Below are 27778 nucleotides of genomic sequence, written 5' to 3'. Positions count from 1 at the left end.
TTTCCTCAGTGTGAAAATAACCCCTGGCATATACATCATGACACTTTCCCACTTGGTGGTAACTTTAACATTTAAAACCGGTAGGATTTTTTCACTAATTGGATGTATATTTCCTTTCAGAATTTTTTATTCTTTAGTTAAAAAAAAAAAAAAAGCATCCCAAGGACTATGGCATTACTTGATGTAGGGGGCAAAAAGTGCTCAAGATATGATTGAGTTTTGGTTTTCAATCCCTGCACTGAGATGGCTGATGCAACACAACCCTATTCAAGTCTCGTTTTCTGTTTTTTGTCTTTATTTACTTCTCTATCTCTGGGGAGAAGAAGATGACCTTTTTCTACACAGGAGAAGACTCAGACTGATGTCTGCATATTGTATTTATTTTAATGGATGGCAAAGATGACAGTTCTCTGAAACGAGTAACTTATGTCTTTGCCCATGAAGGGTGATTTCCCTGGGTATCACCCATAGTGAAGTTGGGCACGCTATGCTCTATGGTCTGCTGCTAATGTTTCCAGAACATGGATAATTCCAAGATGGCTATTTCAGTCTTGACTCAGTGGGTCTGTGCCTCAGATTTATTTGCATTGAGGGTCAAGATCTTTAAATATCTCAGAAATTCTGTTCCTACCAGGAAACTTTGAATTATTGTTTAGAACGGCAAATATTCTGTACACTACTCAACTTGCATAGTCTCCTGCTGTTAAAAAAATGTTCTTCACCACTGTCCTGCTGATGGTTGTGTGAAAGGTAGGGGAAGTGGTAGGTAAAAAGCAGGGGAGCAGTCTGGTACTGGGGGAACCTGGGTTTATCATTTCAGTATTCTGCAGTGTTGAGGACTTCTGAATATGCATAATGAGCTGAAGCCACATGTAGTCATCTGCAAATGCTTTGAAAATAATGTTCTGAGACACATGAATAGCTATTTGCCTAAACCAACTCCTGTATTAAAGAACATCTCTATATGATGCACTAAACATTCATTTCTATCTGCTAATATCTTTTATTATGTAATTCTGGAATGGAACTTTTTTCATACAATGAAGCACAGGTGTATTAGTGCTATTCTTCCACCCCAATAATTACCTTTAATCTTGGGGAATTAATAAAAAAAACAACTTTGGGAGCTGCTGCTTCTAGTGCCTAGTCCTCTGACTCCTTTTCCTGGCAGATTCCCTAATTCTTCAGTAACAAAAGTTAGAGGCATCGTAACAAAATGCCCATCCCAAACACTTGTCAAGCATTCTCTTTCTAACAAATTTAAGGAAGAAAAGAGACAAGATACAGTTGGGGCCATTTTGATCATTTCTATTTGAATTAAAATGGGCTTGTGAGCACACATGTGTCATTTCTCTCCAGAGCATTCACATGGTATCCAGAACTGTCAATGTGTGTAAGACTGAGAACTAAAATACAAATCGTAAGAAGCTGGCTAAGCCCGATGAATGTTTTTTTTCCCTTTTAATAAAAAATATTTGCACTTGGTAAATCCATATCTCACATTATCCCTATAAGAGAAGATGGTCAGTCATATAGCTAGAGGCAGGTGATCCAGCGAATATCTTATGGTGTGGACACCTGGGCTGGAATCCCAGTGAGTAGCCATGTTAACTTTTCACCCTTCATGCTACATTTCTGTTTCCTTATCTGTAAATAGGAATCATTCTTTTCTTAAGAGGATTCTTACTAAGGTAAATCCAGCTGATATGCAAAAATGCTTAGCCTTGTACTTGGCACATGTTAGCTAATCAATGACTATTTAATTGAATTAGGTCCTTTCTACGATTGGCCTCAATGAGAAGGACGTTAGTGGAAGATAAAACCACATGCACTCCAGAACATTCAAAGAAATATTTTGCCTTCAAAGTCTTCACTCTAGGAAGTAGTATGCCTGTTCAAGAGATAATTTACCTTGATATATAGATATATGTGTACAGCTATATCTAACTATCGTCTATCTGCCTACCTGCCTATTTATCTATGTGATAACTTTAAGGAGTAGAAATATAATTGAAGAGTGGATTTGAGTTTTTAAAATGTTATTTTATACTAGGTAAAGGATTATTCCCATCAAATAATATGGTTTTTAGCCAAAAATAAAATGTTACCTTAAAGTAATGGGACCATTGTCTCATAGAATTCCTATGTCTGAATATCGTTTCAAAAAAAGGGTTCCCAGAAGAGAGGAATAGTTATTGCAGTGGAAAAAGCACATGGTTTCCATGTGCTTTGAAAGGAGATAAGATACCTTTGACTAAAAAAGGTCCTGTTACATATATTATATACCATTTAATAGAACATGTATCAATTCTATGAATAATCCCTAAAGGATCTTTTGTGAGGACAGTTTTATAGAATCAGTCCAAGGACAGATAATCATTTCATACTTGCAAACTTTGATCCATTGAAGCACTTTGTTTCTATCAAGCTTGTATTGTTAATAGTTTATTCTAAGGGAGTGATGTTCTTTGTCTTACAGAAAACAGCTGTAAAACCATATTGTCATTTTGATGTTTTTTGACGTGCACAATTATAGACTTCCTAAGTCTTTCAGTAACATGTCAAAATGAATCCCATGAGGGAAAGAACTTGATGTCTTGACTCAGGAATCTGAAATCTGAGTTGATGATAATAAAAAATACAATTCTTTATTCTAGCTTTGTCACTCCTGGCCATGTGGCTTTGAGCAAGTTTCTGAATTTCCTGTTTCTTAAATTCTCGATTGACAGAAAATGAGAATAACATTAGTTCTTGCCTCAAAGTCTTGTTTTAAAAACAAAATGAATTTGCGCATGTAAAATGCTTTGGGACTTGGCACATGAGAGTAGCTCAACTATTAACTGGTATGACTTTGGATATATATAGTTCATTTTTTTAGGTTCTTCATTTTTTTCCTAGTTCTGTCCTATACTTTAACACAAGAGGAGTGCTCATGCTAAAACATACCTCTGCAAATGTGCACCCTGAAGTAGATAAGGGCAAAATGATGGTGTTTGCTGCTCTATTTATGGCTTTTTAAGCTGTCAGTTGCCTAGGAGATCATTGGCAAAATCCCAGCAATAACTAGCACCATTTTATCCTATAAAGAGAGAGCTGCAGCTGATCTAGTAATGATCATTAGACCCTGCTTGGGGAAATACCCTCAAGATCTTAAGAGATTTCTATTTCTCTTACTGTTTTATTGCCATATTTTTTCTTCGTTGCACTGTGGAAGAATCGTTTTATCACCTCATCATAAAGAAAATACTGACTCCACTTCTGTATCCAATTAACTTGTACCTGTTAAAGAAGTCATAGTTTGTCCATGGGAGAAGGAACCCTCTGTTTTCAAATGATGTTATTAAAGACCTCAAGGTTATATTTGTCTTTTTCTTTATCACATAATCTGCTTTAAGTCAAAGCTAATTAGTAGACATGTGGGGAGAGAATTGTGCCTTCATGATTAGACTGTTTTAAACCTTTGCTCTTCCTTTTGTAGGTAAGTGAACATGGCATTGGGCATTGCTCATTATGCTTCCTGTCTGGCTCTTCCTCGTGCTATCAATTTATGGACTACAGCTCAACGAGGCAGTTAAAAAAAAACATTGAGATACAGGTACTTGGATACTATTGGAGTGTATGTTCTGAGAGAGATGGTAAGTGTTTGTTCATTTTAACTACACCTCATGATGCAAGCTGGGCACCCACTTCCTTTCCCTGCCCTAGCAAAAGTGGTGGTGTTGCTCTAATAAGCATCTCTAGTTGGCACAGCTAAAAGAATGGAAAATGAGATTTACTTTGCAGTCCTATTGGATGTGCTTTCTGGCGGACAACTTAAAAAGGCCAAAAGTTTGGTGTTTTAAATGAATCTGTATCAGTACACATTGTATTTCATATATGGCCAGTTTGGAATGAAATTTTAAGTATCATGATACGATAGTGATGTTACAATTGTCACTAGATGGTCTGTAGAGCTCAAAAAAAGAAACTCTGGGCTGATAGAGAAGGGTCTAGGGTCCCAGCCAGAGTAAAACACTAAATTAATAGTTGCCTGAGGACTAGAATATTATTAGATTTTTTTAAAATTCAGAGTACTAAATTACAGAAGTATAATTAGAGTTTTCTTTTTAAAGACTTGAAAACTATTCACTAGGTAGACACTCAAATATCAGATCTATACTTAGAAAGGAATCTAAAGGTATTTAAATCTAAATAGGAATATGAATTTCTATTCGATTCACTACTGAAAAGATATATTGTCATTAAAGACTTTTGAAGTATTACATAGCTTTTTAGTATTCTAGGACTGTTATATCCTTTAAATATTTCCATTGTTAATTTCTAAGAGTTAAAAATGTAGTGACACTTCTGTGTTTTTTGAAATTTGGAGTTCAGTTCACTAGCTGGCCATTTCTTTTGGTTGAGAATTGTTTTTTCACTTTGATTAAAATTAGACCACAAAACTTATTTAAATATAAATTCTTGGTGGGTTGTTGTTCTTTTTATTAGAGAACAGATATTGCATACAAGCTTTCTTTTGAAATACACATGTTTTCAGCTTGACATACTTAGAAAATATATGAATGTGTTGGTTTCTTCTTATAGCTGAGATAAAGGAAAAGAAATATTATCATCACCTTTAGAAATCTTACTCTAGAGAGGCTCAATGTTAAAAGTACTGCAAATGCTGACTGACTCTATTTTCTTAGAAGAAACGGTACGTTTAGACGATGGTTATTTCAAGATGATTCCTTTAATTCTTAACTGTTATGCTGCTGTGGCATTAATCTTTGGGTTTTACTTTAGTAGAAATGAATCCCCTCTGAAAGCACCAAGTTTTGTACATCTGACACTTTCAAACAGCAAATTTCTAAATGCTACATGGATGTGTGAATAAATCTTTTATAATGGTGGTTATTTTCTCAACAAAATGTTATCTTTCACAGATCACAAACAAAAAAGCTCTGATTTATAAGTAAATACAATATTACCATTTACAACATAACTTTTTTTACTACTAATGAGAAATATCCTTGAAAAAAATAGGACATAAAAACAGAACTTTCACAATGAGGCCTTGAGAGAATTGGTCATGAACCTCAGACCTCTGAAGGTATCATCTTGTATGTTCATCTTGTATGTTGTAAATTTTATTAGTAGTTTATTCATCAGAAATCAATCTCAATCAACATTATGCTTGGACCCAATATATATCATATCATCGGTTCCTAGTATCGTAGATTTTACTAGGGTATTCTGTGACAAGTTTTCCATTCTTATTAGAAGCAAAGTCATTCCTGAGTTACTGAGCTACAGAAATCCAGAGCCTTTGGCCTTTGGGGAAATCAGAGGTTCTTTAGAGCCTTCCAAGAAACTTGAAGATAACTTTTAAAATATCAGTAAATTGTATTTGTCTGGAGTATATGGTTTATACTATATCATCTTCTGTCCTAGCAATTCCCCAGTCATGTTTCTCTTTAATAGAAGTTCAGAAATTGCCACAGTTGTTAGTCTTGGGGGAACTTTCTAGAGCCCTCTGAAATTTACTTGACTGATTTTTGTGATGTGTTGCACAGTCCTTTAAGTGGTGCTGATGGTGACCAAGCTGCTCTCCTTGTAGGAGCTGAATCATTTTGGTGGTCTTTATAGCAGGACAGTGACTTCCTTTATCATTAAAATAATGCCACTGAACGGGAAGGAAAAATATTTTTGAAATTTTGCTACGTCAGTGAGCATTCTCCTCAGCATTTCATGCTTTCAAATGTAAACACTAAAAATCAGTTTCGTTTAGGCTCTGTTGTGCTCCTCTGTGGAATGGATTTTAGGCTTTACTATGAATATGAATAGTTACTTAACTGGAAGAAGAAACTTGACCCAGGTAGCTGTAGAAGCAGGTTGTTTTTGAGGGCTGACTGGACAAGTTTGAACCTATCCCAAGTGATCGTCACCTTTTCACTGTGTAAACCGAGATAGGTCACCTAATCTGTTTGGGATTATATTTTGAATTGAGGTTGGAAAACACAAAGTTGAGTTTTTGTTAAACAGAAAGAAAATTTTTTGTCCATAAAATCCTAACTCCTCTCAGAGTATTCTGTTGTAAATACTAAATCTTGGCATCTAAAAGAAACTGGAAGATTGTAGGTTAGTTGGAGTTGTGGGATAAATAGGACATTTGCTGTACCTCTGGACCCTACCTCTGACTGTGACAGACTTTGCTTCTTAAGTAACCATACATATGGCATAGCAAATGGCTACCATTAAGTTTGGAAATATTAATAAATATAAAGTTTAATTCATAATTGTGACAATAACTTTTAGTTGCATTTCCCTTGTAATGTTCTAAGAAGAATAGCTAATACTATTAGCTATTAGCCCTCATGTATTAAAATATTAAAGACAAACTAAAGGAAAATAGATCTTGGTGGGCAAAATAAGAGATTAGTGTTTAACAAACTTAGTCAAATGATATAAATGAATTTGAGTAAAATATGAGTTCTTTCAGAAGCATAATTTTACATATCTTTCTTTCATGTTAAAATTTTCAACAATCATGTTTTATAATTCATGTTGATGTAAAATACTTTGCACAGTAGTTTTATACGTCTAGCATTCTAGATTCTCTTTAAGTAAAAGTTTTCACTGTGAAATTTCAGTATACACAAAAAGAGAGTCATGCAAATATCATCACAGATTTACCAATTATCAAGATTTTTTCTGTAATTACTGTACTGTTTTTGGAGGGTTTGACCTATTTTATTTATTTATTTATTTTTATTTTTTTTAATATATGAAATTTATTGTCAAATTGGTTTCCATACAACACCCAGTGCTCATCCCAAAAGGTGCCCTCCTCAATACCCATCACCCACCCTCCCCTTCCTCCCACCCCCCATCAACCCTCAGTTTGTTCTCAGTTCCCAACAGTCTTTTATGTTTTGGCTCTCTCCCACTCTAACCTCTTTTTTTTTTTCCTTCCCCTCCCCCATGGGTCTCTGTTAAGTTTCTCAGGATCCACATAAGAGTGAAACCATATGGTATCTGTCTTTCTCTGTATGGCTTATTTCACTTAGCATCACACTCTCCAGTTCCATCCACGTTGCTACAAAAGGCCATATTTCATTTTTTCTCATTGCCACGTAGTATTCCATTGTGTATATAAACCACAATTTCTTTATCCATTCATCAGTTGATGGACATTTAGGCTCTTTCCATAATTTGGCTATTGTTGAGAGTGCTGCTATGAACATTGGGGTACAAGTGGCCCTATCCATCAGTACTCCCGTATCCCTTGGGTAAATTCCTAGCAGTGCTATTGCTGGGTCATAGGGTAGGTCTATTTTTAATTTTCTGAGGAACCTCCACACTGCTTTCCAGAGCGGCTGCACCAATTTACATTCCCACCAACAGTGCAAGAGGGTTCCCGTTTCTCCACATCCTCTCCAGCATCTATAGTCTCCTGATTTGTTCATTTTGGCCACTCTGACTGGCATGAGGTGATACCTGAGTGTGGTTTTGATTTGTATTTCCCTGATAAGGAGCGACGTTGAACATCTTTTCATGTGCCTGTTGGCCATCTGGATGTCTTCTTTAGAGAAGTGTCTTTTCATGTTTTCTGCCCATTTCTTCACTGGGTTATTTGTTTTTCGGGTGTGGAGTTTGGTGAGCTCTTTATAGATTTTGGATACTAGCCCTTTGTCAGATATGTCATTTGCAAATATCTTTTCCCATTCCGTTGGTTGCCTTTTAGTTTTGTTGGTTGTTTCCTTTCCTGTGCAGAAGCTTTTTATCTTCACAAGGTCCCAGTAATTCACTTTTGCTTTTAATTCCCTTGCCTTTGGGGATGTGTCGAGTAAGAGATTGCTACGGCTGAGGTCAGAGAGGTCTTTTCCTGCTTTCTCCTCTAAGGTTTTGATGGTTTCCTGTCTCACATTTAGGTCCTTTATCCATTTTGAGTTTATTTTTGTGAATGGTGTGAGAAAGTGGTCTAGTTTCAACCTTCTGCATGTTGCTGTCCAGTTCTCCCAGCACCATTTGTTAAAGAGACTGTCTTTTTTCCATTGGATGTTCTTTCCTGCTTTGTCAAAGATGAGTTGGCTATACGTTTGTGGGTCTAGTTCTGGGGCTTCTATTCTATTCCATTGGTCTATGTGTCTGTTTTTGTGCCAATACCATGCTGTCTTGATGATTACAGCTTTGTAGTAGAGGCTAAAGTCTGGGATTGTGATGCCTCCCACTTTGGTCTTCTTCAAAATTACCTTGGCTCTTCGGGGGGTTTGACCTATTTTAAAGCAAATCTTAGACATGTCATTTGCTCCTAAATACTTCAACAGGCATGTCAAGGAAAAGGGACATTTGCTTACATTTAGCTACACTATCATCACACCTGGAAAATCGATAATAATTTCTTTACACCCTCTAATACCTTGTCTATGTTCAAATTTCTCATATGGCTCAAAAATGACTTTCTGTAGCTGGTTTCTTTGAATCCGGGTTCAGACAAATTTCCAATTGTTGCATTTGGTTGTATCACTCAAGGTTCTTAAAATTCAGAACAATTTCCTCTCCTCCTTTCTCTTACTTTTTCTTGCCATTGATTTGATGAAACATGGTCAAACATCCTCTGGAATATTCTGCATTTTGCATTTTTCTCGTTTCCTGTTGGTGGTGTCCTGTAATTTGTTCTTCCATTCCCACATACTTGTAAACCGGAAGTTGGATCTGAACGGTTGACTATATTCAGTTTTAACATTTTCAATAAGAATACCTCATAGATCAGGTTTATATAGATCCTCTCAGTATCTCAACCACATTTGTTTAGTAACAAACTTCATTCCATTCTTCAAATAGAGCTCTTACTGTAATTTTTTTTTTAATTGTAATTCCAGTATAGTTAACATACAATGTTAGTTTCTGGTGCACACTATAGTGATTCAACAATTCCTACATCACCCGGTGCTCATCACAACAGATGTACTGCTTAACCCCCATCACCTGTTTTCCTATCCCCCCACCCACCTCCCCTCTGGTAACCATCAATTTGTTCTTTATCTCACTGTAATATTTAAAAGAAATTTCTTTATTTTCCTTTTCCTGCTCATTAAGTCTTTATGGTAATTAAATCCTTTGGAATGAGAAGTCAACTTCAATTAATTGATGCAGGAAATACTGGAAGAAAAGTAGACACTTAATGCCTCTAAATGCATAAAGAAAGCTGCATTCCTCATATTTGTCATAAATTGTAAATGACCAGCCAGATGGAAGCTGCGGCCCACACACTGCCCTGTTATGAGCAGATATCCTCATGCTAGAGAGGTCTTAGTTACACAGACCTGCCACTAGGATCTTAGCCCATCAAGGTTTTTCCTACCATTGTTATATTAAATGCATTCAGGTTTTGGGTAAACATCTAACACATATCACTTAGGAATAAAATAGATCACAAAAAAACATGGTGATGGATGTTTGGTTTGCTTACAAACCCTGGTAGATCCATTTTGTTGCCCCTTATATTTTGATACTTTAATTCATCATCTCTTAGTCATAACACATGAAATTCTCACTTTCAGGATCATTCTTTATGGACCTTTAAAAAAAGTGTAATAGAATGGAGTTAAGGTATCCCATTAGCTGGAAAGGATAATAGAAGACTCATTGTCACCCAGCCAAATGATAGTTCCAGAGGGTACCATCTGAAGAATGTTTTCACTGTGGATGGGCATCTCATCTGGAAATATGAACACTTGGGAAACAGCTTGTGAAGGCCTCATCTCATTGTAAAAGTGGGGAGACTTTAAAAGGAGAATGTGCAATCTAATGGGATTTTGACTCTGGTTTCTAATAGGCTGAATTATAGTGATAGTACCTATCCAGGCTCCATAGTACATGGAATGAACTTGGATTTGGAGATCAGAAGTCCAGGTCTGGATTTTAAGCAGTATAGCTTTCTGGTCAAGAACACAGGCTCCAGGTTCACACTGGGTGGACTGAAATTGTTCTTACACATGTGATTCTAGAAAATTTACACGAATTTCTGAGAAGCCCCCTTTTGTTGATCTGTAAAATGGTGAAAATAGACCTTGGTCTTAAAAATTGTTATGAGGATTTAGTGAGACAGTCTACTTAAGTGCTTTCCTAGTTCTTATATGTAGGAAATGATCAAAGAATGTCATCACTGCTGTTTTACTATTGATGGTAACTCATGGCTGTTCCCTTCATTAAAACCTTCATAGTGAATTCTGTCAGATCTGTATTTATAACTTGGACTCCATTAGTTTATTGGGGTTTTTTTTGAGTAGTGATAGTTATTTATTCAAAAATTTGCTCTTTGTGTGCCAGAGTCCTCTAATGATAAAAACTAAATTTAATAAGTTTAAAGAGAACATATCAACAGAAGCACAATCAACCTGTCTGCTGATTGTCTTTCTACATGAGTAAAAATGGATACAAAGTTTCAAATATATAAAGTTACAGACTTAAGGCTACATACTTAAACATGCATATGTAATTTCTAGCAAATATATATGATGAACCAAAAGGTTGTAGTTAGATTAGTTAACCAGAGAGCCTTCTTTAGTGCCAAGTATTCTGCCAAACATTTTTTATAGATATTTCATGTAATCTTCATAACACTTGTTTAGTGTGTGGTATTATTATTCCATTTCACAGATGAAAAAACTGAGGCCTAAGGTCCTACTACTAGAACATGACTCAGATCTGTGTAAATCTGGAGCTGTGTATTATCTTCTGTATGAACTCTCTGCTTTTCAAATCCTGTTATGAATTTAGGGAGTTCTTACTGCTCCTCTTTGCTATGAGCTATGCTGTTATTAAGGTAGAGTAAGCACTTGCATCTTGTGGTCTGGAAGTTGTGATTATGGCTGTGATCACCTCAACTGTGGCAGAGCTCTGGCACTGTGGTTACTGTCAGCTCATCCCCCAGGCTTCAGAAAGCTTTGCCACGTGGGCTAAGACTTTTCTAGCTAGTCAAAAGTATTAGATAAAGTATTTTCTGTTTATCATTTTGGTTGAATTCAGATCTTCTCCAGTATCTAGCTCAAGTTCTGGAACGTGTCCTCTTGGAAAGGACTACTCTTCACTGTGAAGTGCTGCCCCTTCTGTGAAGTGTATTCTCCTTTGGCAGCACCATGGTTGATGACACGGAAAGAAAAATGCACTTCCCTTGGGAAGGGGGTTCCCTGTAACATAGTTCTCAATCTGCTAGGACGTAGATTAGAATGAGGGCTCAGTACTGATATGTACACTCTGTCCCCTCACCTCGTGTCTGCTCTCAGCGCCCTTCCTTCCTCACCCCCTTTCTCTTTGCCTTACCTTAAAGTCAAAGCTCTCAGAAATGTGTTGATTTGGACTTGCAGCAAATTCACCTATTGGTAAAGAATAACTTTGAATTTTTTTATGACATCCTTTATGCCCTCTTCTTAGTGACCCAATTTAATGATGACATAATTAAGTTGAGAATGTATAGTCCTGGAAGGCAGAATATTTATCTGGTTTTTGCATCTCTCAAGGTAGTTAGCATTTTCAAATAGTAACATCTGTTTAATAAAGGGATAAAGTTACCGCGCTCAATTATCTCCTTGAGAAGCGCTGTATTAGGTATGTGTGCAGAGAGGGTTCAAGGTGACTACTTGAGTCCTTCAAGGACAGGTGCTAAAACCTTCTAGAGCAGTGGTCCTCAAACTTCGGCATTGTAGGAATTACCTGAAGTACTTGTTATAAAATGCAGATTCCTCCATCTCACCAGTAGAGATTCTGACTGGGCAGTTGGGGGTGGGGGGGGCGGGGCGTGGTATGGGCCAGGGCCTGGGAATCTGTATCAAAAATGATCTAAGTCGTGTCAGTGCTGGTGATCCCCTTACTGCCTTCAAAAATCACTGCTGTAGGGTTTCTCTGTTGTCTCAAAACCTTGCTCTGTTTTCAGGCATGTGTTCTCAGTGCCTGCCCTTAGTGTGTTGGTGGGGCCTGGGAGGTGTCCAACAGTTGAATAGCTTTTGGAACCCTCCCACCATTTCTGTGTTTCCAACTCCCACCCCCCCATTGCCTTTTATTCTGTGCACAAGATATCTGCTAACCTCAGTTCATCTGTGTTTAAAATATATTCCTAATTCTTCACACAAACCAAAACTCTCGTTTCTTCATCATGCTAGTTGTCTCCAAAAATAAAACCAAAAGATTAATTTGAGGTTGGATGTATATGATTGACAGCTGCTTAATGTGTTACCTCTTCCCAAAATTCAGTTTACAAAACCCAGATGAATAGCATTCGTGGTACAAATTTAGTTAGTAAGACAGATTTGGGGGACAGGTATGGGGGAAGAATGATTGCGGTCAGGGATTATTTTTCTTGGGACTACTCCAGTCACACAGTGCAAGCCTTGATCTTCCTTCCCTATCTATAATGCTGTGTTATCAGTGGGTAAATCAAACATTCTAGCTTTTTCTGGTCAATAATAGGTGCAGCAGCAGCTCAGGTAATTTAGTCAAGATCTGTTGATTTCGGTAAGTGCTGTAGTTGTCTGTTTTATAATAGGTGGCATTTAGTTAACCTAGATGTTTCTGAAAGATACTTCAGAATTCTTTAAAATAATTTAGTAGGTGTCTGTGTGGGAGGGATTGTGAGCCCTCTGGCCAGAACGAGATTGTTTTTATGTTGATAACCACTGTGCACCCACTACTTAGCTTCACAGATTAATTATGCAGCCCTCTATATGTTGTGTATATTTGAGATTTTTTTATACTAATAAGACACTAAGTTGAACTTAAAATATTCCACTAAAGTGGGCCAAGCTTTCTATTTTCCTGTCTTTGAACAAGTCCCTCAGAACTGTAGCATTCAGATGCTCTTAGAATCTGGCTTCTCTATAGACCATGCATGACACTGCAGGCTGAACATAGGAGGGGAAGAGGTGCCAGCACTGGGGGAACATTTTGTTTTAAGTAGCTTTTATTAAACTGGTGTTTTCCTTCCATGTCTCTCACATTTTGATCTGGACGGAAAAGGTCAAACCAAATTGATACAATTTGGATATTTGACTCCTTGATTAGGACATTTCTAATGTCTCACAAATTGTTCAGTTTTTAAGAGCTGAGCTTCTTAGTTTCCTTTTCTGACTATTGATGAAAACATGTATGTATAGAAACATGTATGTAATTAGCACTATAAATCATATGCTTTATGGAAGACTGATAATTTCTACTCACAGGTGCCCAGATCATACTGGATATGAACAAACTGAATTTCTTTTTTGCGTCATGGCATAAGATCCCTGGGACTCTTTAGAAATAATTTATATGGCTTTATTCATGACCTTTTTGAAGGAGATTATTTTGTCAGGTAACTAGGATACTGGCCAATTAATTTTTATAAACATATCTAGGCCGCTGGACCCTGTGAGGGCAGGAACACATTTTAATCAAGCTTCCTTGCAGCATCGTGGAGGACCATACAACTGGGACTTTGATTATAGCAATGAATAAATGAACAGTAGTTCATTGCCACTTTACTACACTGTGACTAAGAAGATAATGTGACTAGATTGTTTAAATTACTTGATGTGACAAGCATATTTTCATTGAAATCAATCATTTTCATTGGGTCAATGTGAAATTCTTCTCATCTTTATCCTTAATATGTCTATATTGATCTTTTTACAAATCTATTTTAATGGCCACATTGAAACTTGGTATCTTAATAGCTTATAATGATAACTAGTTTTTTGAATGGCAGTCTACCTGGGGAAATCAGTCAAGTCAGTAAAAGACAATAAAGTGGGATGGAATGTTGAATAAGAGTTTAGGGATGCATTGCAAAATTTATTGTCAGATGTGAAAATAAGCTAACCTCAGATTTGCCATTTCATTTCCAAATCCTCTCTTTGAAGCAGTGTTCTGCCCAGATTCAGCATATTTAAGGAGATGCCCATCACAAAAAAAATGATTTGTAAATGGGAGTTTGTTTTCTTATGGAATTCTCTTTGAGCTACAGTGATACCTCCGGAGTGAGAGCACCAGTTCAAGGACAAAGGAGGTGGAGATCTGGGGGTAGGGAGGTGGAGATGGGAAAGAGGCTTAGGAAAAAACTGGAGGAGAAAAGAGGTTGAGAGGCAATTTGGAGGTAGGGATTGTGGGTGGATTGTCAGGAGTCTGACGGTGATAACGGATGTTCCCATGAGGGGAAGACACAACTGCAGATAAAACCTCTAAAAATATTTTGTTTTACTGAGAGATGCCGAAGGTTCGATTGTCTGAGCTGCAGGGGTGAAATCTCACTGGTGATTTATGGCAACCATATTTTGTCTTGCTGAGTTTGTTGTACTTTGTCTGGTACATCCTAATCCCTGTATTGTGATTTAGGGCCTTGCTTTTCCAACTCTGTGCATCAGAATCCCCTAGGTAGTTTGTTCAAGTTGGGAAGGGGACCTGAACTTCTGATTTAAAATAGAAGGCTGCAGTGCTAATCAACTGAACATTTTTAATGGATGAATATTATTACTACACAAAATTTGAAACAGAGGGGCCCTCTTGTTTTTCTTTAGAAGAACCTTGAGAGCCACTTGTGGGAATATGAAAATGAAATGAGAACAAAGTTTAAAAGAGTGATCATGCATGTGTTGAGTTCCCTTCTAGGCTTTTGCTTTACACATTGTCATGTTCATTTATATCACAAACTTAGAAGAAGAAAATCTGTACATGTGGCTTCCTAGGACTTCATTTTGTGTGGTATCTATTGTTGGCATTTGAGCTTTTTTTTTTTTTAATGTTTATTTTGAGAGAGAGAGAGAGAGAGAGAGAGAGAGAGAGATAGGGAGAGAATCCCAAGCAGGCTCTATACCTCCAGCACGGAGCCTGACACGGGGCCCAAGCCCACGAACCATGAGATCTTGACCCTGAGTGAAACCAAGAGCCAGACGCTCAACCCACTGAGCCATCCAGGCACCCCAGCCTTTGAGCAGTTTTCAATGTAATTACGTACCAGGACAACCACAATCACTCTTGAGTGTGCCATTGATAGGACTGATATCAGACGCACATTTATTTCAAATCATTTGGACCATTCCCTGCCCCACCCCTGCAAAAGCCTGTGTTGTATCAAAAATGAAGACGTTCTTCCTGTGTGAAGTCCTTTCTCAGAAGTGAACATCAGTGGTAATCTTCAGTGATCATCTGTCTAAATGTTTGTAATGTATAAGGAGGAAAGATGTGGTACAAATGGGTGAGAAATGGGAGACCCAGGCCCTATCTGCCTCTGAATTACCTACTAGCCAAACAATTCAACCTTGCCATGCCTTACATTTTTCTCCTTGGTAAATTAGGATGATTTTTTTTTTTTTTTTGGTCTCAGGATATTGTGTGAAGTATACCAAATAGTGCAACATGTTTCTTATCTTGAAAGGAAGGTTGTCTTGCCTTTAAAGTAATTAAAGTTGAATAAATTGAGCTATAATAATAAAAAGGAAGGCTAATGTTCATATGGAAGATTTCCTTCTTAAAGTCATTTTGGAGAAAAGTGAGCAGATTAGATTTCCCCAGAGATGGAATACCATGCAGGTTTCTAATTATGAAGAAATAATGATTATAAAGAAATAGGAAGTAGAATGCATTTAACTTTGCCTTGCTTGTTTTTAACGATGATTTGTTTTGAGTTTACTTAAATTTTTTTTTAAATTAGGAGTAGACAGTTTGCTATTGAAATCTCAGGGCCAGGAGGTGGTGAAGAAAAGAAAAAAAAAAAAAGAAACATACAGACATCTGGGATCTGTCCTCAATTTAGATTACATCAGCTATAGGAACACCTATTACATGCCTCTGAAACAGGGATTTGCAAAGATAAGTTAATTATTAAGGGCAAGCCTCTGGAGTCTTCTAAAGAATCATAACTAACGGTTGCTTCTCTGCTTGAATCTCCATGTCTTTTAACACTCTTTGCCCCACTGTGTGTTAAATTATATAATTGCAGATTTATTTCTCTTTCTCCTCCCTCTACCATATTGGAATTTGCAGTGAGATTATAGAAATTTTCTTTTTAATCTAAGTATTACAAATCATACCCAGTGTTTTTCACAGTACTTCATAAAAAGGTAGCTGTCATGTTATGGTTTGCTTTTGAATCAGACTCTTGGACTTCTGCTTTTTTGCTGGAACCCTACATGCACAATGAACTGAGCACTGCACTAGAGTTTTAGGCTAGCTATCATGAATCATGGGCTTGGTATGCTTTCAATGAGAATTAAAGCAAGAGGTCAAATGGAGAATATTCCAGAAGTGTGCTTTACAAATGGTCATGTGTCTACCAAGCATTTAAGGGTCCTGTCAATAATGTAGATTCTGATTTAGTAGGTCTGGGTGGAGCCCACAAATCTGCTTTTCAATACACTCACAAGCAGTGTCAATGTTGCTGGTCCATGGACCACACTTTGAATAGTAAATTTCTACAACCATGGCCTAAATCTTAACCATAGGGGTTTAGTGTAGTTCTATAGGACTTGACCTTGAAGTGTTAGTTTTGGTTTGTAAAGCTTTGTATGGAACTTCTTAAAGTTGCCCTATTCGTCTGTACTATAAGACAATTGCAATTTGCTGTTGATATGAACTTTTTGCCACTTTGTGGATATATCTTACAGGAAATAGTGGTTTCTCTCTCTTACAAAAGAATGAAGAAAAGGTTTCTTCCTATTTTTTGCTATTTCTGATTCTTTGGAGAAAGTATGGTTAGATTTCTTAGTTCTTTTAAAGCTAGAAGAAATCTAGGCTTGTAAGTATTTTTGCTAATCCCTGTAGAATTAATCTTATTCTGTGGTGATTTAGAATGGTAAAGTCACTGTTGGTATTAGGCTATGTATGTATTTATGTAGGCTACCTATGTATTTATGACATCAAATCTATGGTATACACAATATTAACTTTCAGTAGGAGTAATTAAAAATATGAAACCATGACCTAAGTGTCAAGATTCCTACATTTTAAAGTGTGTATTTATTGAAGGTAGTTGAGAGACCATCTCCCATAGTAACTAATTAACAATAAAACTGATCAAATTTTTAAAAGGAAGCCTAAAATTACACACTTTATTGGAACCAGTTTTTATTTACCCTACAAATATTTACTGCAAGCTTACGAGGCAGGCATCAGGTTAGATTTTGGGGAGAGAGAGAATGAGTAAATATTTAGTAATGTTTTTATAAATACAATGATCAAGAGAGAGGAAGAGCACCTATATGTTGATATACAGAGAAACATATGTCAGTATAAACAATGTTCACATACATATGTACACATGATTCAAAGATCAGATAATATCTCTTGTGCTTCTTTTCATTTTGAAGCTTTTTATTTTTTCTCTGGGTTTCAATAATAGCACTCTCTTCCTGTTTCCAGTTTAATTATTTCCTTCCATCTCCAGTGATACCTTTTATCGGTCAGGGTGTTTTCCACACCAAGTAACAGAAACCCTGCCAACTTTAAAATGTTATATTTCTGGGGCACCTGGGTGGCTCAGTTGTTGAGCGTTGGACTTGATTTCGGCTCAGGTCATGATCTCACAGTTGGTTAGACAAGCTCTGTGTCAGGCTCTGTGCTGACACTGTGGAGCCTGCTTGGGATTCTCTCCCTCTCTGCACCCCTCGTACTCACTCTCTTTCTCTCAAATGAAAATAAACTTTAAAATAAAATAAAATGTTATATTCCCAAGCTTTGTGTTTGAGAATCCTATTCTCACTGTATACTCTGTGTGTGTATGATTTTATCCACCCCCATGGCTTAACTACCACCTTGATGTGTGAAAATAGTTCCCACATCTATACACTCAACCCAAAATATTTTTAGCTTTTCATATCTATACATCTAGTTTCTTCCTGGAAAACTGAACTTGAAACTGCCAACAAAGTCTCAAATCCATTACAGTCCAAAATTGAGCTGGTTATCTTTACCTAACAGTTCCAACTTTTCTACTCTTAACTTGACAAATCATTTAAGCTAAGACCCCAGGAGTCCTGTTTGACCACTCAATCAGTAGCCAAAATCTTTTGATTCTTCCTTATCTTCTCTTGGCCTCTTCTCCTCCTTCTCCTGTCTGTGTTTCTACTGCCTCCCTTTGGGCTCTTATCATTGCTGGTCATTAACTACTCTGTCTCTCTCTCTCCTTCCTTGCTACAGCCTCTTCCAATTTCTTCATCTCTACTCAGTCAACTTCCCAGAAATGCAACTGATAATTTCTGACTTGTAGTCAGAAGCTCCCCTTTGTCGAGTGAAATTCCTTTCCATGTCCTAGCCTTATCTCATGCCTTGTATTTCAGTTAGTTTTTCCTACTTTCCCCCCAAACATGCCGTGGTATTCTTGACAGTGCCTGTGTTCCTGCTGTTTCATTTACTTTTATGTCCCAGCTCAATCACTATCCCCTTCTTAAAGACTTCAAAATTCTACTCCTTTTATGTCCCCAGGAGAACTGAGGAGGAGGCAATGGTGGTGTTGGTGATGATGATAACAATGGTGACTACTTGGTGTATAGAAATACACATATAAAGCATGCATGTATGTGTATATAAATAGCATAAACACTATTCTAAGTGCTTAATACATATAAAACCATAAAAAACCACTACTAGTAGGCACTCCTATCTCTATCTCATTGAGGAAACTGAGGCACAAAGATGAAGTCATCTGCTCAAAGGCTAAAAGCGATGGCAGTGGAATTTGACCTTAGTCTGGCTCTTGGATCTGTGCTCTTAGTCACCATCCCTTCCTGTGTCTCAATCATATGGTCAATTTTTTCTTGGGAAGCATTTTACCTGATACATATTTTTATTCTTGCACTTAAAATATTTCACTGCACTGTCCATCCTGTCTAATTTCCCACTCTATACCAACAGTTCCTTGAGCAGTTTTTATTCACACCCAGTCCTAAACATAGTAAGCACAAAGTATTATTAGGGTGGGGATAGAAAAGAATGGAAAGAATGTTTGGTATAATATTTATGGATCAAGAAAGGAGTTCTGTATTTCTCTCAAACACTATAAAACTGTGATTAGCTTGGCATTCATAGTGGCAGGGATTTTGATTGAACAGTTTAAAGCCTTAAGGGCAAAAGTATTCGTGCATTTTGCTGACTCTGAAACTTAAAAATAGGTTTATTCAGGACACATAACCCAGATTCCCTTACTGTATATGTTTATCAAACACAAATCAGTTTCAGAAAAGACTTGCACATGAGCGTTCACTGTAGCCCTAGTCATAATATGAACTAAAACCAGTCTAAATATCTACTGACACCTGAAAGAATAAACAGAGGATAGTGGATTCATATAATGGAATATTATTTGGTAATAAAGAATAAAAAGGCGCAAATAACTGATATACAACAATATGGTGAATATCAAATACATTATGTTGAGCAAAAGAGGCCAGATGAAAGAGTACAGACTATATGATTCCATTTCTATGGAGCCATAGAACAGGCAAAATTACTTCTAGTTCTATAAATCAGGTCAGTGGTGGCCTGAGTGGATAAAGTGGAATTGATTGTAAAGGGGCAGGAAGGAACTTTCTTGGGTGATGGAGATGCTTTACAATTTGTTTTGGGTGGTGTTTACATGGGTTTCAGCAGTTTTCAAAACTTACTAACCTGAACCCATAGAATCTGTGCATTTTATTGTATATTAATCATACTTCAGTTTATAAAGCTAGTGGAAGTAGCTAGCAAGGGAAATAGAGATTAAAAGGATTTATTTTGGCTGGGGGGGGTGGATAACAGCAAGTTTGTATGCTAATAAAAATGATAAAGTTGAAGGGAAATATATTGCTGAATAAAAGAGAAAGGAGAAGTGAAGTGATGTACTCGAGTAGGAGAGAGGGTGGGAGAAGAGCACAGGTGGAGGGACCAGCTTGAGAAAGGTCATGGGTAAGGTGCGGTCATGGATAAGGATGGGGGGAGGCTTGGTTGTGTCCTTCTGGGTCCCCGTGAGTCTCTGAGTGCTTTTTCTCAGAAGTGAGGGTAGCAGAGGAGATGCAGGAAGTTAGAGGGAGTACAGAGCAGTGTGGTCAGACTTTTATCAGAGGCATGATGCATGTTAAAACAAATTTGCCGGCCCCTGCCCCAGAGTTTCTGGTTCAGTAGGGCTGGGGAACACTGAGAATGTGCCAACCAGGTTTTAGAGGGTGCCCATCTGGACAAGACAGGGGTCTTGAGAGCCACTGACGAAGAGCTCTCACTTTTATTGCTGAAACAGTTGTGCTTCCAATGATACCACTGCTCATCTAAGGGGCTATAACTGTGACCAGTAAGTAGCCCAGGCTACTGCCTCCAACTCAGTATCATCCTACTACCACCCTCTCTGGTTTGGGTAAGGAGAGTAGTGGAAAGCAGTGGGTGCCACAGGTGGAATAGGGGTGTGCACCGGGAGAAACAGGGTGGAGAAGGGACAAGCTGGGATTACTGAAGCAAACCTTGTCAAGGTCACCTTGGTTTACCTGTGTGCCCTGATGAATAAATGAGTGGGGGGTGGGGTGGGGGGGAAGGCTTTGTCCTGTTCAGTATACATGAGCATAACTTCAGATCATAGCCGAACTTTGTTTTGCTTTCTACTTACAAGGAAAATTTATTTTAGGAAGTTTATTAATGGAACATTATCTTATGATGGCTAGTACTTCATTTGTAAGCATATGCTTTCTTTTGGACCCCGTGTACATACTATATAACAGATATGTTGTAAGTAAGATCATGTGAATAGGATTGTGAAAATGTGAAATACTTAAAGGCCTTTTAAATTTTATGTACATACAGGTTTAAGTTCTTTCGAGTAGCAATAGTGAAATATGACTCAAACTATATATACAACAATTAATATATCCGTTTATTCAGAGAGAAGGCTAGAACATAATGTGCTAAATAATAGCTGTGGCTTTTGTCTAAATAGGGTGATCACAGATGATGATTTAATCTTTCCATATCTTTAAAATGAGTATAAATTATTTTCATAATAAACTTATTTTAAAAACTATTCATCATAATGAATACAACAACCTGTAACATGTAACAAAATAACTAAACAAAAAACTAATTTTCTTTTTTTTTTTCTTTTTTCTTTTTTTTCTTTTTTACTGCACTGGCTTGGGATGCTTGGGATGTTATCTACAAACAAGTAAAGTGTACCTGCCCTTTCAGAATTTATATGGTTAGACATCGATGATCAAACTCACTGAACCTCAGTGAGGCTCTTGATCCTAATGGCTGTTTCAGCATAAGCTAGTTGCACATTTATGTTTTGGTTTGAAGTACTGTTATTCACTTTTGTTTGCCCCCTTATGTATTACAAGTGTTTTGAGATTATGGGCTATGGCCACTTGTTTCAAATGCAACCATGGTAAGAATGAAAGTGTTGTAGTTTTGCCTAGAATACACTATTAAAATGCATTTTTTAGTATAAAAATATAGTACATGGCCTCCATTTCTGGTGGGAGTCTATTTATAAATATGAGCAAAACTGCCAAGAATATGCTTGGTAATGTCAAATTATATCAAATAAGATCGATTTATACAACTTAGCCACTGGCATATGTTATATTAGTCTGATACATGAATAAATAAGCACTCTGATAAGAGTGCTTATTTTGTAAACATTCGGTTTAAAAATATATTTTTTGGCAGCAGAAGGAATGAAGTGCATACTACCGTCTGCAGGGTGGATGAACCTGGAAAGCTTGTGCTAAGTGAAAGAAGCCAGACACAAAAGGCTAACATATTCTATTATTTCATTTAGATGAAATATCCAGAATAGGGAAAACAATCGAGACAAGGTAGATTCCTGGTTCCTTAAGGCTGGGAGTGGAGAGGGGATTGTTGGGGCTGTTTACTAATAGGTGTGAGGTTTCTTTTGGGATGATAAATTGTTCTAAAATCACACAGCTGTGAATGTGCTGACATTGTTGAATTCAACAGTTTAATTTCAAATTGGTGAGTTGTATGGTATGTGAGTTGTACTTCAGAAATTGTTAAGCATTTCTTCACATCTTTAAGAGCTCTTCGTCTAAGGTGTGGTGCATCTTTGTCTTACTGGGATGACCGATTTCTAGAACTTCCACAGACTTTCACCCAACGGCCCTTTCCCACTCACCTTCCCACTCCTTCTATGGCATGTGTAAACTGATCCCAGCATTTATACTTCCATGTGACAGACAACTTGGCCTAAGGGAGTTTCTTAAACTGAGTTACTTTTGGCAGACATTTTAATTAGCTGATAAGCAGAGAAAATCCAGATGGTATCTATCACCTATAATTAAACACTTCAAACTTGTTTCAAATTCCTTACTCTCTCCCACAGGTCTTTGTTCCCCCTTGTACTTCACTTTCTTTTGGTGTAGTAGAAAAAAGCCTCAACCTGAAGTCTAAAGTATATATTTTTTCTCATCTCATAGTAAATTTTGATCAGATGCCCAGGGTTTCAAAGGATAACCTATGAACCAACAACATCAAAATTATTTGGGGGAATTTATTAAAAGTGAAGATCCTAAGTCGAATTTCCAGAGATTCTTGGGGGTCACCAAATACACTTTGCAAGTCAGATTCATCAGTGGGCACCTGGAGATATGCGTTTTACCAGGTAGTCCTCCCTCTGGCCCACAGTGGTCCTTATGTGCACTAATTGATAAGCACTGTTAATTTATTAAAACTCCTGCCCATTGATCATGCTTAACTATTGTTCATGTCTTTTCTGCCTTGTTTGATTTATCCTTTTCAGGTGTTAGGAAACTCCTTTGCTTTAGTCTTAATGGAGAGTTGGGTCAAATGTTTATCTGAGATATTTTTGATTTTCTCTTGGAGACCATTTTTACTTTTTTCCCTTTATTTCCTTTACACATCTCCCAGTTTCTCTTCTTTCATATACTATATTGAGTGATTCTAGGTGATGTGCTAAATACTGGATATTCTGAGTAATCCAGGATGAATAAACTATAGTTGATGTCTTCAAAGATTTACAGTATAGATTTTTCACTACATGGTTGAGGGTTTTTCTTCCCCTTTAAAATATTAAGTCTTCTTCTTCTTTTTTTTTTAATTGCCCTGCCCTGCCACATAACTGCTCATAGCAATAACTTTTAGAACAACTAACATATTTGCATTATTAAATTTGGGAAAAAAATATATGCTGCTCCTTTGCTTAAAACAATTAGCATTAGGAGCTCTTGGGTGGCTCAGTTGGTTAAGTGTCCAACTTTGGCTCAGGTCATGATCTCATGGTTTGTGAGTTGGAGCTCTGCGTTGGGCTCTGTGCTGACAGCTCAGAGTTTGGAGCCTGCTTCAGATTCTGTGTTTCTCTCTCTCTCTGCCCCTCCCCTGCTCACACTCTGTCTCTCTCTCTCAGAAATAAATAAAACATTAAACAAAATTTATAATTAAAAATTTTTTAAAAATTAGCATTAAAGCATAAATAGCATGTAAATTTAATAAAAGTATTTAATTTTGTTTATAAAACTATAATATAGACTGACAGTTGCTACATAACTTTTAGGAATAGGGAGTCTATAAATGTTACTCTATTCTGAAAAGCATCTTTCAAAAGTTGTATTATTACATACACTACTGAAAATTGGAGACACCGATTTCTTTGTGTTTGCATGAATAAATAGATCAGTAAGAGAAGTTATTAATTTACTTTATTCTAATACATATCGTTAAAGAATTTTTTTCTTAACATTCCATGTCTTAGAATTTAAAAATATCGACTGCAGATAGATGACAGAATAAAATCAAGGCTTGTTCAAGTGTGCTTATAAAACTTGGTCATACTTTTATTACTAATAACTATAGAGTTTAATGGAGGCCCAATATTTTCATTAAAACTGATAAGGAACTCTTGCTATTCTTTTACTTAATTGTCACTTATGTTCTAATTAATAATTCTTCCCATTGCATGTATTTATAACACTGCCAGGAATTCCTGTTCAGAGAGCTTGCTGCTAGCGTATGGAAAAAGCACTTTCTGATTTGCATAACCAGCACCTGTCACATCCACCTATAGGGTAGACTCCATTTGAGTGAAGTTGTCCTTTCCAATCTCTCAATAATAAGCCCTCTTTCTTCAAGAACCCCCTTCCTGCTTCATTTTTTTCCTTTTTTTCTCCTTTGTTTTGCCAACTTATTCTTCTCTGTTCTCTTAAATTATAGCTTTCCTTTTTAGTATCCAAAAAGCCCATTTTTAAATGTACTACTTAAAATTTACAGCCATTTTATTTATTTATTTATTTATTTATTTATTTATTTAGTTAGTTAGTTAGTTAGTTAGTTAGTTGATGGAGAAAGAGAGCATGTGCCAGTGAGCATATGTGGGTGGAGGAGGGGCAGAGAGAGGGAGAGAGATAATCCTAAGCAGGCTCCATGCCCAGCGCAGGGCTGATGTGGGACTTGATCCCCCACCTTGAGATCGTGACCTGAGCCAAAATCAAGAGTCCGTCACTTAACCAGTGGAGCCTCCCAGGCACCCCTACAGCTACTTTAGGTAGAATGTTCTCAGTGTGACTATCGTGTTCATATTTCCCATGCCATCGTAAGTTATCATTCCTCTCCCAGCAAACACAAGTGAAGCATGTCAGAAACTTCTGAATGCTGGAGATACACTATGAATCAGAAAGCCACAGTCTCTGCCCGGACAGCTCATGCAGCTAATTATAAATCATGACAAATGCTTAGATTTGTTCACGGGACTATGGGAACAGTAGGTGGGGCATCTAACCCACCCTGGGAGAGCTGTGCTCAGGAGTGATTTATCAACAGCACCTTCCCCAGCTGCCTACCTCTCTCCATCTCCCCCCAGAAGTCTTGGGTCCCTTGTTAGTCTTCCCGGAAACCCCTTATACAGATGTGTTACAGAACTGAGTGCACTGTTATACTCTTCCCTGAGGATAATCTCTTCCACATGTCTGGGACTCCCTGCCTGTTTGCATGGCTTCATTCATATCTTATGAGAAAGACTAGAAATAGACTTCTCCTTGCTGTTCCATCAGTCAGACTTTGTTGAGACCTGGAGTCTTCCTAAAATTGGAGGTGTCATAATCTGTGGTGAGCACCAGGTTCCTGAACAGGTGTAGACCTGGGGAGAAACAGATTGCAGCCTGTAGGATGTCAGGATCAAGGGAAGCTTGGATGGCATGTAAGGGAACCCACTCACAGTACACATAAAGAAACTGGAACCCCAGAGCTAAGTGACTTGCCTGGATTTACAAACTCAGAGTTATAGTCAGCAGAGTACCTCCGTCTCTTAGTTCTTATTCCAGGGCTCTATTTTCCACCATACTGCTTTGCTGAAAATTAGTGGCCTTTATTATTGTTCTGTGGTGAGCCTCATGGATTATATCCCTACACTTAACTGTACCAGTGTTATAGTTAAATGTCATTTTTACAACCGCAAAATACAAAGATGTGTGTATGTATAGTTTGAAAAATCATTATTTTACTTGATATAAAGGGGAAAGTAACATTGGGGTCATCTTAAATTAGTTGTTAGATGTAACCATGTAATAATTTCTTTTTAAAATATATTTTTAAAGTTTTTATTTAAATTCCAGTTAGCTAACATGCAGGATAATATTAATTTCAGGTGTAGAATTTAGTGATTCAACACTTCCATACCTCACCCAGTGCTTATCACAACAGGTGCATTCCTTAATCCCCATCACCTATTTAACCCGTCACCATCCACCTCCCCTCTGGTAACAATCAGTTTGTTCTCTATAATTAAGAGTCTGTTTCTTGGTTTCCTTGTCTCCCCTTTTTTCCCCTTTGCTCATTTGTTTTGTTTCTTAAATTCCACATATGGGTAAAATCATATCTTTCTCTTGTTTTACTTCGCTTAGCATAATACTCACTAGCTCCATCAATATCATTGCAAATGAGAAGATTTCATTCTTTTTTGTCGCTAAGCAATGTTTCATTATATATATCCCAGATCTTCTTATCCATTCATCAGTTGATGGACACTTGGGCTGTTTCCATAATTTGGCTATTGTAGTTAATACTACTAGAGAAACACCAGGATACATGCATCCCTTTGGATTAGTATTTTTTCTTAAAAACTTAGACTTAGAAATTGAAAATTCTCAATTCTTTAAATTGAGGTATAATTGACCTATAATATTATGTTAGTTTCAGATGTACAACATAGTGATTTGATATTTATGTACATTGTGAAATGATCCCCACACTAAGTCAAATTACCACTTGCCACCATTCATTTTTAATACAATATTACTGACTGTATTCTCCATGCTATACATTACATCTCCATGACTTATTTATTTTATAACAAGGAGTTTGTATCTCTTGATCTTCTGCATTTTTTTTGTCCCCAGCCCTATTCTCTTCCCTTCTGGAAACAACCACTTTGTTCTTTGTATCTATAAGTTTGGGTTTGTTTTTTGTTTTTGTCAGATTCTACTTAGAAGTGAAATAAGGCAGTATTTATTCCTCTGACTAATTTTACTAATTTCTCCACATTTTCACCAGCATTTATTGTTTTTGCTTTTTTGATAGTGGCCATACAAATGGCTATAAGGTGATATCTCATTGTGATTTTGATTTGCATTTCCATGATGATGAATGATGTTACATATCTTTTCATGTTCCTTTGGCCATCTATATATCTTTGGGAAAATGTCTAATCAGATCCTCTGCCCATTTTTAAAATCAGATTTTTTTGGTATTGATTTGTAGGAGTTCTTTGTATATTATCCCCTTATCAGATATATAATTTGCAAATATCTTCTCCTGTTCAGTGAATTGCCTTTTCATTTTGTTGATGGTTTCCCTTGCTGTGCAGAAGCCTTTTAGTTTGATGTAGTCCCAATTGTTGATTTTTGCTTTTGTTTCCCTTGCCTTTGGAGTTTGATACAAACAAACAAACAAACAAACAAACAAAAAAACAAAAAAACCCAACCAACACAAGAAAAACATTGCCGAGACCAATGTCTAGAAGCTTACTGTCAGTTTTCTTTTAGGAGTTTCATGGTTTCAGATCTTGCAATCAAGTTTAATCCATTTTGAGTTAATTTTTGTGTATGATGTAAGATGGTTCAGTTTCATTCTTTTGCATGCAGTTGTCCTGCTTTCCCAACACCATTTATTGACGAGACTGTACTTTCCCTGTTGTATATCTTACCATCTTTGACCATATATGTATGCATGGTTTTCCTTTGGGCTATTTTATTCTGTTCTATTAATTTATGTGTCTTACTATTTGAATACCATACTGTTTTGATTACTATATCTTTTTATATAGTTTGAAATCAGGGTGCAGGATACCTCCAGCAATGCTCTTCTTTCTTAAGATTGCTTTGACAATTTGGGGTCTTTTGTGTTCCATACAAATTTTATTATTATTTGTTCTAGTTATGTGAAAAATGCTATTGGAATTTTGCTAGGGATTCTGTATATTGATTTGGGTAGTATGGACAATCTGACAATGTTAATTATTCGAATCCATGAGCACAGAGAATATCTTTTATTTGTGTGTTCTATTTTTTTTATCCGTGTTTTAGGATTTTCAGTGTATAAGTATTTTACCACCTTAGATATATTTATTTCTATGTATTTTACTCCTTTTGATGTGATTGTAAATGGTATTGTTTTCTTGATTTGTCTTTCTCATGATTTGTTCTTAGTGCATAGTGATGCAACAGGTTTTTTTATGTTAATTTTGTATCCTGCAACTTTACTGAATTCATTTACTAGTCTAAACAGTTTTTTGGTGGAGTTTTTAAGGTTTTCTGTATATAGTATCATGTCATCTTCAAATGGT

At 36.8% G+C, this 27778-nt stretch overlaps 1 protein-coding gene across 4 annotated transcripts in view; it reads left to right on the top strand.

The window, feature by feature from the left end:
- The window catches only part of ANK3 (ankyrin 3), a 682576-nt gene that overhangs the window by 221127 nt on the left and 433671 nt on the right, over window positions 1-27778 (top strand). The window contains exon 1 of one of the 4 annotated variants that reach the window (XM_045040014.1): window positions 3480-3635. The exons of the other annotated variants lie outside the window; for them this stretch is intronic. Coding sequence (XP_044895949.1) covers window positions 3633-3635 — 3 coding nt within the window. The 5' untranslated portion in view covers window positions 3480-3632. Of the gene's footprint in view, window positions 1-3479; window positions 3636-27778 lie in introns of those variants that run through there. 4 annotated transcript variants of the gene reach the window in all.

The sequence above is a fragment of the Felis catus genome, chromosome D2 (assembly GCF_018350175.1).
Source record: "Felis catus isolate Fca126 chromosome D2, F.catus_Fca126_mat1.0, whole genome shotgun sequence".
NCBI classification, from domain to species: domain Eukaryota; kingdom Metazoa; phylum Chordata; class Mammalia; order Carnivora; family Felidae; genus Felis; species Felis catus.
This window is presented reverse-complemented; position numbering and strand designations above follow the sequence as displayed.